The 14643-nt window shown below is 49.6% G+C and overlaps 1 protein-coding gene across 1 annotated transcript in view; it reads left to right on the top strand.

The window, feature by feature from the left end:
• The first annotated feature begins 246 nt into the window (after window positions 1–246).
• LOC131207370 (uncharacterized) overlaps window positions 247–14643 on the top strand; it is a 55074-nt gene continuing 40677 nt past the window's right edge. Inside the window, exon 1 of the mRNA XM_058199982.1 lies at window positions 247–330. Coding sequence (XP_058055965.1) covers window positions 247–330 — 84 coding nt within the window. The remainder of the gene's footprint in view (window positions 331–14643) is intronic.

A 14643-nucleotide genomic window follows, 5' to 3' on the forward strand; every position in this document is an offset into this window, starting at 1 on the left:
GAGATCCCGTCGAGCCTGTTGACGCCAGGCTGAGCTCCAGGTGGTCCCGGTTCTGAGCCACCGTGTGGCCAAGGTTAAGATGGTGCTAAGCGGACCCACTCGTGATTGAAGGCCGTGCGAACGGGCGGACCTTTCGGTGCGGGTACCCAGTAGTGCCAAGGTGCGCTTGACTGTTTGCTGGAAGCAAGTGAGTGAGAGTGGTTTGTTTGTAGGTGTCCGAAAAGTGGCCACACAACGCAACGCAACATGTACTGCCTCTGCCGATCGTCGAAAACCATCACCGTGCGGATCGTGCTGCTGGACGAGACGGAATTTCTTCACGAACTCCAGGTAAGCCGACTGGGGATGCTCATTAATTCGACCGCGCGGGAGCTGTTCCGGAAGTTGGATAATTTGACCTTCCCCCAATCGCCCCCGCCCCATCCTCGGGGTGGCCCGTTCCGTGGCCGAGGTCCGGGTGGCAGCTGTGGCTGGGCTGGCCTTAAGACGATTCGAAAATTGAATGGAAATTGAGCTCGTTAACAATCGGCACCTGTGCCGCCGGTGGCCACGCCAAGAGCACCTCGTCCCGTTCCTCCCTCCCAAAAGGGGGCCTCCTCGATCGGAACGTCGTGCGTCGGGGTGGACCCGAGACAGGGTAGTCTTGCGCGCCCCCGTTTAATCGGGATACGATCTTTTGCGACCGACCGTGGGCCGAGCCTCATCGGCCCACGGCTTCCCAGAGAGAGAGAGAGAGAGGGGCAATGAGAAAGAGAGAGAGAGGGATGAGGGATGCCACAGAATCGCGGCGCTGCACCGTGGCCAGCGGCACCTGTGGGATGGAGCGAAATTTATTCGAATTGAAAATCAAATTTATTCAATTCCACACAATAGTTATATTATCGCCTCATTGTTCTAGCCAAGATGGCGGCCCCCGGGCAGGCTCCGGACTGCGGTATTCGATCGTAATTTCCGTGCTCCCCGCCGCCGTTCTAGGCCTTCGAGGCAGAGCAAGGCTTGCCGGGGAGCCGGGTTTTGCTGTTCGTCGAAGGAGCCCAGAACGAAGCCTACTTTGCCCGATGGCACTCGGCATTGAATTCAATTGTAAATCCTTATCGCTGACCAGTCCCCCGCGGGGCGCTCAGCCCAACGGTTGGCCCCTCGCGTTGGCCGCCCCAGTGGGCAGCGTAGTATTTTTAATGAGATTTTTGTTTTTCCAGTTTAACGACTTTTTTCTCTCTGGGATGTTGTTATTTTAGAAGCACTAAAATAGTGTACTCCTTTCCCGGTGTCCGATGTCTTGAAGCCGCCACGGTATAGTTCGTCCGAATCGACACACGGCGATGGGCGTTTTACGCCACAAAGAAAGGAGTCGCACCACCAGCGTCTTCGTTGCACAATCGTTACCGATCTTTACGACAAACCCAGGGGGCTCTGGATCCGGTGTGGCTAGTAGAGCCACGGAAGGGCTCCCCGTAATGGACGATGGGCCACGGTCCTTGACCAGCGTGGTCCGGTTGCGAGGACGCCCGATAAGCGGCCAGAAAATCATTGCCAATTGTAATTGTAAAACAAAATTGTCCATCTTGGCCATTGATTCTCTCGTTCTGCGTGCTTCCGTGTCGGGCAGGCGGCTGCGGGGTGGTGCGGGGTGTGAGAATTATGTATCTTAAATTCCAGCATAAAATGGAATCGTTGGCCGCCGGCGCACACCGTCCAGGCTACCCGGCCAAGGTTGGGGCGGGTAGCTTCGAGCGATCCGGTGTATGATAAGAATTTACGGTCAATGTTTTAACCGGAAAATATGCCGCCGAAGAGCGGGTTGCCTCCGACGAGAGGAGTTGTGACTTCCGGAGGCACGCAACGCGGCGACGGCGGCACCCCAACCCGCTATAAATTTGACGTTTTGCTCTCCCGAAAAAGTTCTGCTTTAAAGTTATGATCGAAGCTAGACATTAATTTCATGTGGCTTCCTGGCCTGGTCTGGCCGTTCAGTGGCTTCAGCCCGGGAAGCCTTCAAAAACGTCCCAAAATCTCCCTGGGCCAGGCTCCGGACTATTGTTTCACACCCCGTTGTTGGATCGGGGTTACTATTTACTGATTCATTACGGAACTGCTGTTGCATCAATCCGAGCGTATCCTTCAGGCGCCAAACTCCTCCCGGTGGAAGAAGCATGGCCGCGGGAGCCGTTCTGGGGAGCTTCTTCCGTGTCTTTGTTCTTATTTATGTAGGCGGAGGTCTGTTATCAGGCCCGAGGCAACCTGCAGCGCAATTATAGGCCGACCAGAAACTTTTTGCCCCGAACGCTCGGATTCGCTTTGGCGCGGGACCCGTATGGAAACGGGTCGACCCGGGAAGATGAATAGTCCCGGCGGAGTTCGGCCACCGAGCCCTTCGCTTCCCGTGCCCAGTTCTCACCTCTTTAAACGGAGGGGATGGGATGGGAAGAATTATGTTGTTGATCCTCGGATGGCCCAGAACTTTCGCTAGGTCGCGTGTTGGAGATTGGGATTCTGGGTATATCTGCCACTGGAGCATCAGTCACCGAGGAAACATTATCCGGCATGGTTCAAATGGTGTATGCGTGTTTATGTACAACCGTTCTAATAAAGCAGAAAAGGGTGGACTGTTTATAGAGTTCCCGATCGATAGGTTTCAGATAGCCGGCGCAACTCGAGCCCTATTTTATAGCCAGAAACCTCTTGCTGTAGGTCCGTAAAGTGAAGACGTCTTCTTATCTGGCCTTGCTCCTTCGTTTGTGGAAAAACGTCGTGGCTCGTGGCACCTACCCTTGGGAGTCCTTGGCCCTCACATGACCCCCAACAGCGGTCGGGTCTCCAGTTTATTGCAGCAAAAATAACACTCTTTGTAATCACTTAATCGGATCGAGCGAACATCGTGCTGTAGTAGCGCACAGTGCGAAAGTAGTCCAAATTAATGACAGCCATAGAAAAAGCCATCTTTTCCGCCGGATAAACGCTGTACGGTTTGCGCCGGTGCTCCAGATTATTTTCTACGGGACCGGCACCGGCTTCGGGAGCTAATTAACTTCCGGATTATGGGTTTGCCCATGCTGTCTTATTCACCGACCGAAGTGCAAAGAAGCGAAAAGTATACGCGGGCGGCACCGACCTTAGCAGGTGGCCTATCGTGGGGAAATATGGGGAAAAGTAGGTCCGATCCGAAAGCCGTCGGTGAGAGAGTTGGGGACACCCGTGCGGCGGCAGCCGGTGCTGTCGTCTTAGAAACAATGGCTAAGCCAGATTTCGACAATAGCACCATAATTAGAGGATCGCGGGTGAAGGCGGTGGATAGCGGCGGGATCAAGATGTGCTCAATGTTGGGGTGGCGGCACCAGGCGGGGGAAAATATGACCCCTTTTCGGGGCGAGATAGGTAAAGTAATGGGCGGGAAAATAGGAAATAAGCACCTTGCTAATGCACTGGTTTAGACGGGGCTTCTCGGCACACTGTTTACGAGTCTGTCTCTCGGTAGTCCCATTTCTGGTTAAATCTAGCGATAAAATATGCAAAACAACATCGGAAACCGTTTCGGAATGGCGATGCACACCGGAACAGGCGGACGTGGGAAAAGCTTTTTCCATGCTTTCGAATTCGGCCGCAACCACTTGGGAATAAATCGGTGCCAGGTACCAGGTAAAGAGTTATTAGCGAAAATACTGTCGTCCTAGATTAGAGAGCTTCTTTGTAGTGTAAAAGCCTTAAACATTTGGTTAAAACAACGGAAACCATAAGCATTGGCTGTGATCCTTAAATAGGAATTTTAATTTCAAAACTAATGAACCATTCACGGTTTGTGGGCCATTTTTTACAGAAGTCCAAATATTTCAACTGAGTAAATCTTTCAAACGCAATCTGCTTAGTATGCCGCTTAAAACAGGACTACTGCAAGCCTCGAGTCGACAAATTTGCATTGTAATTTGTTGGTTTGTTGGTGCTTAAATGCACGCTACAGTACATACCGGTTATACTTGAAGTTTGCGAAAGTAAAACCTTGACATAACGTTTCCCCGTTAATGGTGCCAATCTTTTCGAGTAAGTGATTGGCCCTACACGGTGTACTATTTCTCCACTTTTATGGAGATCGCATAAATAAAATTTCTCTTTAACCACCTCGAAAAAAATCGAGGCAGATCGTAAAAGATCAATCATCGCATGCACCGGATTGTGGCCGGGCAAGTGCTTAGCTATCCACTGACTCGTACCACCGTCGTTTATTAAATGACCGTAAACCGATGCAGCTGAATGGGCCAAATGGGCCAAAAGTTAATTATGCACGTACGGATCGTTTAATAAAACTCTTCAATCATAAATGACGCGCGGGGCCGAGTGCACCGGACTAATGGGAAATTATCGCCATTTTAATGAACAATGCCCGAAGCCGGACCGGGGCCGAGACCGCGTGTGCCGCGATTGTTGGCGAAAGCCGACAACCGGAGCGTTATTAATCTACGGTATTTCAGCTTTAAGCCAAACACGCACCACTTCAAATACCGCCAGGCACAGGAAGACCGGGTGCAACGGGGCTGCTGCACCGCATAGAGGTGTGGCTGTTATGGCTTCGATGACGAATCGATCGATTTTTCAATAATTGCTGTGCCGAATCGAGCTTTCTTCTTCCCGGCCGCGGACGAGGCTGACAAGATTTTAAAAATCATTACCTCGTTTATTATGCAAATTTCATTTTTGATCGGAAAAGTCATAGGCCGGGCCGAAAGGAGGGGTGCTCGGCATTGCGAACGGTCACCGCACATTTGCACCCAATTGCAGGAAATTGCATTCCACCGTGCGGTGATGGTGGTGATGGTGGTGGCGATGGTCGCGGAAGGACACACCATAATGTGGTGTCGTCGGTGAAACCGTGTCTCGCCCCGTCCGTGGGTGGGATGCTGCGGTTAATGTTGTGTGATGAGCTAGAGCATTACCGGTGGCCGGGCCGAGGGCACGGGGCGCCAAGAGAACAGAAACGCAAATAATTAAATCATATTTATTTTACCACGCGGTTTTGGAGGCCTTTCTACACCGGAAACGCGTTCCGCGGGAGGGTTCGCTCTCGCCGTATTGAGGACACGATGAATTAAACAGCACGCATTGTTCTCTTTTTGCGTTTCATTTTCATAAAGAGCCTACGAAAATGAGGAATTGCAAAATATATCAAGCGCTTGTTGATGAGCATTTGCGGAATGAAAGCTCTGATCTCTGTTTATCTATTATATTATGATTTTATTGCATATTGATCCATTTTCCTTTTTAAACGAGATAAAAAACTTCAAAGAAAAATGACGAAAAACAATAGGTTTCGCTGCACTAATCAATTTCTGAAAATCATTATGCTTTTTTTAAATGAATTTTTCTGTGTTGACTAACTTTCATGTTGGAGAAATGAACATACGGCAAATTACCACAAACAACTCATATCAAATACTACAGAATTTAAGAATTTAATTATGATTTAATCCCACACTTTGGTGCCCCCAGCATCATCGTAATTCATCGATGGTGGATTTTCGGGGGCCCCGCCATATGACCTTGTGCTGTCGCCGATCGTTCGCGCGAGCATACGTTTCGTCCGTCCGCCGCGGCCGATCGCGGGAATTTGCATATTTTATCGCGCGCCGCTTCGTTGACCTTCACTCATCAATCAGCGGCGATGGGTTACGTGAGCCCATTTTAAAAGCCTCTTGTAAGCTACTCGCCGCCGCACTGCTGTTGCGCTACCATTCGCCCGCGTTGGCGTCCGGTCTTATGTTGAGCTCTGTGGCTGCTTCTTCTCCTTCGTCTTCTTTTTCTTCTTTTTGCTGCCTTGCTTTTTTCCTCGTTTCGTCGAACCCTCGGAGAGCGAGTGGCGGCCAAGGTGTCGATCCGATTGCCGCGCGCGCGGCTTAAAATCGAGCCCGTTCTGGTGAGAGGATAATCGATTTTCGTTCATCCACCCAAAATGCCACGGGCGATGGCGGAAGGGGCGCTGGCCGGCCGGCGGGTGGCAGGTGCGCCGGGTGGCGCGGGCGTCTTGAGCAAAGATCGATGACCATGGCATTGAGGAAAGGAAACCGGCAGCAGAAAAAAAAATGATGCTGCGGCCAGAAATGAGTGCTAGGCTAGGGTAGTGAAGACAAAATATTTACCGATCGCTCAGCCGCTGGCTGGATCGGATCACCGGCGTTTGCATTGAAGCGTTTAATGTTGAATCGTATCGAGCGATCAGCCGGATGGACACAGCGTGATTAAGTGATTGAAACGTTCGCCAACTCGCCAGCGCTCTAGTATGTCGGACAGGGAATGGCGTAATAGCGACTGTAGGTGGACGTTTTTATCGCCTTCACAAATCTCTAGGTCCCGCGCAGGTCCCAAAAAGTTGTGCGTCATTTGGTGGGTGGGGGGGGACGGCGGCTCTTCGGCGCGCAAGGACTCGAGCGCAGGATGCGCAGAGTCCGGCCGAAGCGGATATTGCGGCCACCAGCCATCGACATCGAGACAATAAATTTAAAACTTTAAGAGCCCCCATTTTATTGCGGCCTTTCTTACCTTCAACCCGCCAAGTAGTAGGTCTCCGTGTCCACTTTTTTCTCTTTGGCTAGCCACGGTGCGGCTCATTTGCGTGCAAGAAACCGATCGGCCATGATTACCTTTTGTGTGTGTCTATTTATGACTTGCATGTTTATTTTACTCCTTTTTTCCGGGGGAGTTATGTAGCTTCCAATGGACCTAATGCTGTAGGGGGGACTGCCAGTCAAAAAAAGACCCCCTTTTTCACAACTAAACGACCGTCGGGGTTCGAGTGGCGTCAAATGTCAACACTCTAGCGATGAGTAGCTGCTCAATTTCTTTTGTGCTCGGTGCTGGTCTTCGTTTTCGAACGCATAGAATGTGAATGTTTTTTGAGCATGGTTTAAACAAAACCTTAAAGGTCACGGGCGCCTTGTAAATCCGGTTAGAATTGCGCAAATCGGATAATTATTTGTTACTTGTGTCAGACGTTTTTGTACCGTTGGCAGAAAACAGTGAAACCAATCAATACGGACGTGATGCGATGGAATTTCTAAGCGGAAAGGCTAATTTGATTGTCCGTGTAACTCTTTGGATAAATCAAACATAAAAAGTGTTATTACACACTGATAGGCAAATAATAAGTGGTAGGAAAATAATGAGTCAATGTCAAATGAGTCAGTCAGAATCTTGTGCACTTCCAACTCTAGGATAGACTGTTTTAAACAAAAACTTTTATTCCGCCTTTTACTTTAGAAGTAGATGCAAATTTTTCCAGCGATTCGAACTTGCGTATTTTTCTATCTAAACACTAATATTCGTAGTTTAAAGAATTTTTTCAGTAGGTTTAATTTTGTCTCCAAATGAGCTGAAAGTTTTTTTTTCTTTTGTATTATAGAGGCTTTGGGCTATAATGCCTAACGTTCGTCTCTAAAATACGCTGAAAGTGTCCCTTCTTCTCTGTATCGGATGGCCTTTGACTTTTTTTGTTTCCTCCCTGCAGGTGCTGAAAAGAATTGCATATCATGGGTTAAAGATATTTGATGAAATTCAAAGTTTTCTTTCTATATTTTGTGACCCGTTGCGATGTTGTTTATAAATTTATGAAGTCATTGTTGATTTTGGGACCAAGCTGGTGTAACATGCCCGTACGCACAAGCCAGATTTAAATTGTCAAATAAACCTTAATGTCTACTTTTCGGCAGCTTACAGCTAACTCTATCATCTAACAATTCAATTGAAAAATGCTCCATCGGCAGGTAGCTTCCCTTCTCTTTCTTAAGACCAGAATTCGATCAACTAAATGTCGCCTATTTAGTTCTAACTTACACAAAAGTCCGAGACAATTTTTCACCACCACTAGTTATAAACTCAACTACTCTAATTGACCGACGAAACAGTTATGACGTTTCAGTTTGTAGTTTTATTTATTTTTTTCGACCATGTCTACAACATAACAACGTTAGCTATTTAATTAGCCCCCACTTCCATGCCAACGTATCACAGCATAAATTAATTAATTAAATTTTCCCAAGCTGGCACTGCCGGGAACTCGAACGGTCACACTGCGAATGTATGAGCTGTGAGTCTGAGCCACTCAAACGTCTAGGGAGTGAAGCCCACAAAAAAAAATGCGCAAAAAGCCCACACACTCGAGCCCTGTTTCCATCAACATCAACAACACCGGACACGTGAATCAGCTCATAGGTCAAGCTCGTTATGTGAAGCACGTTGCAGCGCCGTTGGGCGTGGGGCGCGATGCCTGGATGCAACTTTTATCGTTATTTTTATTTCCACCACAACTGGCTGCGCTTTCCGGTCATTGTGCAATTGTGTCGCCAACTCGCTCGGCCCGGCGTTCCGTGTCCCATGTCCTGTCAGCGGCATCTGTTGGACCGGTGGCCTCCAGACCTGCCCAGCGCAGTTCGCAGCGCCACGAGCACAAACGATCAAAACACGGCTGTCCCAACAACGTTGTAGTCGTTCAGCGGTTCAGCCTCAACCCGCCAGTTTGTGTTTATTCTTTCTTATGGCCCATCGGCGCGAGTGGGTCTCTATGCAAAGCAGCAGCACCCGCGGTACCGGTCGGCAAGGCGGGACTGAGCCACCGTGGCCGCGGGTTGTGACCGGAGGTGAGAGAAGAAAGTCGCCCTGGGAATGTGTGCGCGATGGGCCAAGAACCGCCGTGGTCGTCGGTCGTGCCGGAACACTCTAGCATCGCGAGAGTTAGTTGGCACACACAAAAAAGGTACATCTGTCCGGCATAATGGTCGCCGTCCTGGTGTGTCGTCCTCGTCCATTAGCGGCGGCGACGGGCTGTACGGATGCTGTACGGACCCCGCCAGCTTCTGCGCATCCTTCCCACCCGAACCCCCGGGTCGATGGCTGACTGATGCTGGGAAGATATGTTTTTCGCCGAGATTGCAATCTTGCTCGATTGCGCAGCACCGGTGGCGCCGGTCGGTTTCCCTCTTTTTCTTTTCGGTTTGGCACACCATCAAGGGCCGTGGAAATTCGTACAACATTTTCCGCCGGTTTGTTCCGTTTTTTTTTGCGACTCGCTGTGACCCTCCTCCGGTGGGGGAAACAAAGAAATGCATCGTTCATATCATTGTTTGGCTGTGGCATTTTTCCACCACGCCACGCCGCGGAATCGCAGAAACGGATGAAATAAAACCATCAACACTAACATCTCTGCTGCAGCGATTCGGAGCCTCCATATTCATGGTCGGCCCGGGAGTTGGTTCTGCGGACGCGGAAGACCTCCTCAGACGGCAGGCATTTGCCTCCGCTTCGCTTGGGAACGGGCCGAGCTGAAACAATAGCGAGCGAGGAAGATAGGACCTAATGATTATTTAATTTTCTCCACTGTTTATCGACTTTGAGGCTTGATTCGAGTGTGTGTGACTGTGTGCTGCGTGTGCGATCAGTTACGACCCGTTCTGGAAAAGGCGCAACTCCGCCCGTGCCCGAATCTTCGGTGCCCGAAGAGAGAGAATATTGAATATAAATAATGTATTAAATCACTCGTGCGTGAAAAGCGCCGATGAGGCAGATATTTACGACCGGTAGGTAAACCCAAGCCCCTCGCTCGGGACGATTTTCCGGCATCAGGCTCATCATGGGTCGGTTGAGAATTTCCACCTGACTGAAGGAGGCCGCTGTCGACGGCTTGTCGTGTTTGCGTGTGCCGGACGTGCTGCTTTTTCCAGCAAAAATCTCTAAATCACTGAAATATTAGGATACCCGGGGGCTATCAGCAACCGAAAGGTTCGTGCCGTAATACCTGTTGCCTGCGCTTCGCGATGATTTATTTGATAACAGGGTCGTTTAACTAAAAGATTTGAAATTGAAATAACCCCTTGAGCGAGCTCGTAAAAATTGCTCATGATTTTATGGAACATTACTAATTATTTACATACTATCATGGGTAATTAGGCGATAGAATCGAGTCATAGGTGAGGGTGAACACTATTCAGTGCTTTTTTTTTCTATTCGAGAACGATTAAACTAAGGCTGCATTTTGGCCCCACTAACAAGGCTAGCATCTTACGTCTAGCGTATTTTGAATTATTCAACTTGCTTTTCGTGTCACGCTGAGTAGCATTTGCATCATTACGTCGTTTGTCTGACACACAACAGATCCCGTAAAGCTATCCAAACAAAGTCGACGTAAAGCCCCACACCACACTGGCCACAACGAAGGGCGGTGCACCATGGCTCGGCGGGCGGTTGAAATAATTGACTTCGGTAAGAAAGTCGGTGGCAGATTTTCCGCCCCCGAATCGGAACCAACCGCTAGCCCGGCGCGCTACCGTGGGATTGTTTTCAGGAGGCGTAGGAAGATGGCTCCCTCCAATGACACGGGAGTCAAGTGAGCAAAACACGGCTCCCCATCGAAGGGCTCCGGCAAAGTTCGCCCTCCGAATGAACGGGCGGCGGGCCCACGGGCGAGCTCGCGCGGTGCTCGGTGGATAGTGTTACCTTTTTTCATAAATAATCATTAACAATTCAAAACAACTACATAAATTATTTCGCAAAATGACAAGCCGGCGCGCCCTCTGTGATGGGCCGCCGTCCTGTGGTCGCTTGGCCCACAGTGTGGCAGTGCCAATGGTACATGTGAATAAATCGTGCCCCGGGGGTTGTAAAACAACGGAAGCACCGCTGCCGGTGCGCGAGGATGTTGAACGAATTCAGATCTTGGCGCTTTTTCATGATGTATGACGAGTCTCGCCGGCCGCAGAACGATGCGACTCCATTAGCCTCGATTGTCGGGCGTCTGGGAGACTGGGACGTGGACCTCTGCGCTCCACTCTGTGTGCCGGCCCGGTACTGGTCTGGTTTTGGGGAAAAAGTAAAACCCCCGTCATGCAGTAATGTGTCGGGGAGACACACGGTTCCAAAGTCGGCCAAATGAAGGCCGACATGTCGACGACGACGACGACGGTGTCGAGTGTCAACTTGTAGTGCAGTCGCAGACGTGTTTGCCCGTGAGCATTGCCGCACTCCAGTTTTTCCTCCTTTTTTGTAGGTATGCTTAACTTAACAAATACCCGAGTGTGCTTTGATCGTGTGGAACAGCTCGGTAGGGTAATGACATGAAAACATCTTCAAGCTTTCGCGCTCAGCGAATAAGACAACCAGAGGAGGGAGCTTACCTTTCGGGATCTCTTCGCGAACAGCATCATCAGCATACGGCACGTATCCCAGAATTGGGACAAATTATGGTGGTTTTCCATAACAATAACTCCTCGGCACAGCAAATCGATGTGAATAAATCGAAATACTGAAGAAATGGTTACGTTGAGAGAACTACAAAATCGCTTAGGTCATGCGTTGGTAAGTGTAGAAAGTTCATGCAGTGTAGAAACTCAAAATTGGATCTTTATTATACAGAAATGTTTGATTACATAAGAGTACAGAGATACTCCACAATAGGATTGCAGCTATGTAATAATTCTAAAGTATCAAAATGATTGAAATGAAAATATTTCGATTAAAATCTATTTAGATTACATGTTATGCCACGTGGCATTGAGTCATTATATCATACTTATAACTAATAACTAATAAGTACAAACATCTTACAACTAGTTAACTTTAAAAACATCAGATAACTAGGTCTTGTATTGTTGGGTGGATAGAATTATTGCATCTATTGATTAGGCCTTCTTTTAGTTTGTTAATTTCTAACGATAGTCTAAAACTTTACATTTAAAAAATAATCATTCATTCAGAATGGCGATTTTGACTTAACAAGTAAAGAACGTTGGAGGACTCCAAAAAATGACTTTCTGATGGAACAGAAAGGTGTGGTGTATCACAAGCTCAAGAACCTGTTGAAACCCTTAATTCAGATCGCTACTGACAACGAACGACGAAGAATTATTTTGATTTGGATTACACGATTTATCAGAGAGATAGGAGATATTCATAGCAATAGACCTGATAGTTTCAGTTTGTTCGTTTCAGTTTGTTCTTAACACTACGACGTTTGGCGATAGTGTCTGAGCGGTTACAAAATCTTGTTTTACAGCTTGGATATTGTTGATGTTTTAAATCACTAAACACAGCTTTTTTGTTACAATGTAGCAATAGTTCCATTTACAGAACGTATGAGATGTGTTTGCTTACCTTTGATAACTTTTGAGTTAAAAAAGTTACAATTCTTTCTCGTATTTTATTTAATCAAACTCTTCGTTGATGAACTATTTCAAGTGCGCCCCAAGTATTCGGAGTGGTATTTTTGTTAAGTCCTAGTCCGAGAAGAATCCCACTATGGCTTTGGTTCGCTTTCAGACCTTAGTTGATGTATTAGTATAAGCTCATGTTGCTAAAACAATCCTAGCTGTAGCCGTCCAGATAATCCTCCATAACCAGCAGACCAACATCATCGAACCCGCAGCGTAACTCGTGGGCTTAATAGGGCTATGTAAATAGCGTTAGCATCCCCCCGGCAGGCGGCGGGCTGGAGAGTCCCTTTCGGTTCTCGGAGTCCTAGCACTTACTTCCCGACCGACTGGCGGGCGCACGAGGTCGTAATAAAATGGTATAAACAGCGATAATGGCCGTCGATTATATGCGATTTCGTATAACTTAATATCGGCAATTATCATTCGTAATTATGGTAGAACACATGCGCGCCCCAAAACCGGATACCGCGAGGGGTGCGCTGGTGGAGACCAGTTCAAGAATCGGCCCCCGACGGCCTTTCGTGCACCGAAATGTGCGCACTGCAACTCCGACTCCTAGAACCTAGCGTCGTCGTCGTCGTCGTCGATGTCTGGGGCTGTCCCTTGTGGCTGGGCGGCACAATCACCCCCCTCCGATGCCAAAGTTATGTTCTGAGGCCCGCAATTGCAGTTGCATATTAAACAAGACAAGAAGCAATTCTTCGCGCCCCGGCGACACTCCAATATGTACGACCGCGACCGCAGCCGTCGACGTCGCGGGTGAATAAAGTGCGGATAATGAGCTATAATTACACCCTCTGCACCTTCCCCCTCTGCCCTGTTACTCTCTGCGCGGACAGACTTGATTAAACGCTCGGGTCTCGGGCGGGTGGACCTGATTGCCGGCCGACCAGTGTGGGGCACACCATTCCCCGCGAAACCAGGGTTTTTCGGCATTCCTAAACTCTAGCCATCGGCAGTCGGAGGTGTGTGTGGGTGGTAGCACGGTGGACTCGTCAGGAGCAGTCGCGCCGGGGATGAATAGCATTATTATCGGCGGGAAATTGATGTTGAAAGCTAATGGGATAATCATTAGCACGAAGAAGGTGTTGCTCCCAGGATCGGCCTCGGCGGGAAGAAGTGTTTAATTAAGTTTAAGGCGCATTCACTCACACCCACAACAGGCCCGCTTCGTAGCAGGTGCCCCGCGTTCTGCCCACCGGAAGTGGAGTAATCCTGTGCGCCCTAATTGGATCGTTTGGCACAACTGGCGGCCACCCCCCGGGGGAGGGCGGTTTACAGACAAATGGGTCACGTTTTGGTGCTCCTTTGGAGAATCGCGATACTATCAACACTTTCGCCCGCCGTGGCCGTGTCTCTGAAGCCTCGCAGCCGTGCCTCGCTAGGCTGCTGCCGGAAAGGTTACAAAGTGCCCTGTTCCCTGTTGTGGACTCTTTCTCCTGGGGCTCTTCTAGGGAGTCCCCCCGGGGGGGCCAGCTTTTGTAGTTCTGTGCGAATGCGTTTTGGTCACGTGGCGAAACCATTGGCCATGGGGGGGTCGTATACCGAAGGTCAAGGGTTATGCGATCGTCTGGCGTGTGACCTTTTTTTCTGTTGCGCTCCCTCTTTGAAGTCTTTGAAGTCCCTTCGGGGAGATCGAACACGTACGGCGTGCAGGCAAGCGTCATCGTCAACCCCACGATGCAAATCTCACGACCCATCTCGAGAGCCAGGGCGGCCGAGTTCGTGGCGTGCCGCGGAACAAAAAGCGCAACCATGGGCACCACCAACCCCTCAGCGTGGCTCTGCGGTAACTGAAACCACCCATAGCTCATTGTGGCCGGAGTGCATCGCGTACGTACGCGAGAGGCCCGCGTCCCCGTCCGCGTCCGTGGCAGTGATGTCTTAATTATGGCACTGACTGCGATCCCACGGCGCCGGTGGCGGCTCGGGACTCGGTTATGAGTCGCGGGCAGCGACACGGCACGATGGAGCCATTGATAGTAGTGTGGAGTGCAATCGTCGGGCCCGTGTAATTTCATGCTGTGTTCTGTTTCCCTTATTTATTTATGTCCGTTTTTTTACGTTCCCTTCGCTCTAGCCCTTTTTTTTGTTTCCAGCTCGTATTTGGGAACGTAAACTGACGACGATCGCCGCCCCCCGGGTGGGGAACCGCATCCATGAAAGACTTGAAGTGCACAAAGCCATCGGCGGACGAACAAAAAAAAAAGGGAGGAAATACAGAAATATGCCTCCGGGGTGGGGGCGTGTAGGCATAAGCATGCGATAGGGTGACCATGGCATCAGCGGAGCCTGTTGAATGCAGCTGCCATTCGCCGGCCGATGGTGCCGAGAAGGACGCAAGGAAGGACTCGGTACACACTACTTCCGTTTCGCACCAAATCTCGCCATTTGTCGGCCTCTCGGATTCGATCCGGCCGTCCTTTCTGGGTGGAAGCGGTGGAGTGCCGTAATGTTTTTC

The sequence above is a fragment of the Anopheles bellator genome, chromosome 2 (genome assembly GCF_943735745.2).
Source record: "Anopheles bellator chromosome 2, idAnoBellAS_SP24_06.2, whole genome shotgun sequence".
Classification (NCBI taxonomy): Eukaryota; Metazoa; Arthropoda; class Insecta; order Diptera; family Culicidae; genus Anopheles; species Anopheles bellator.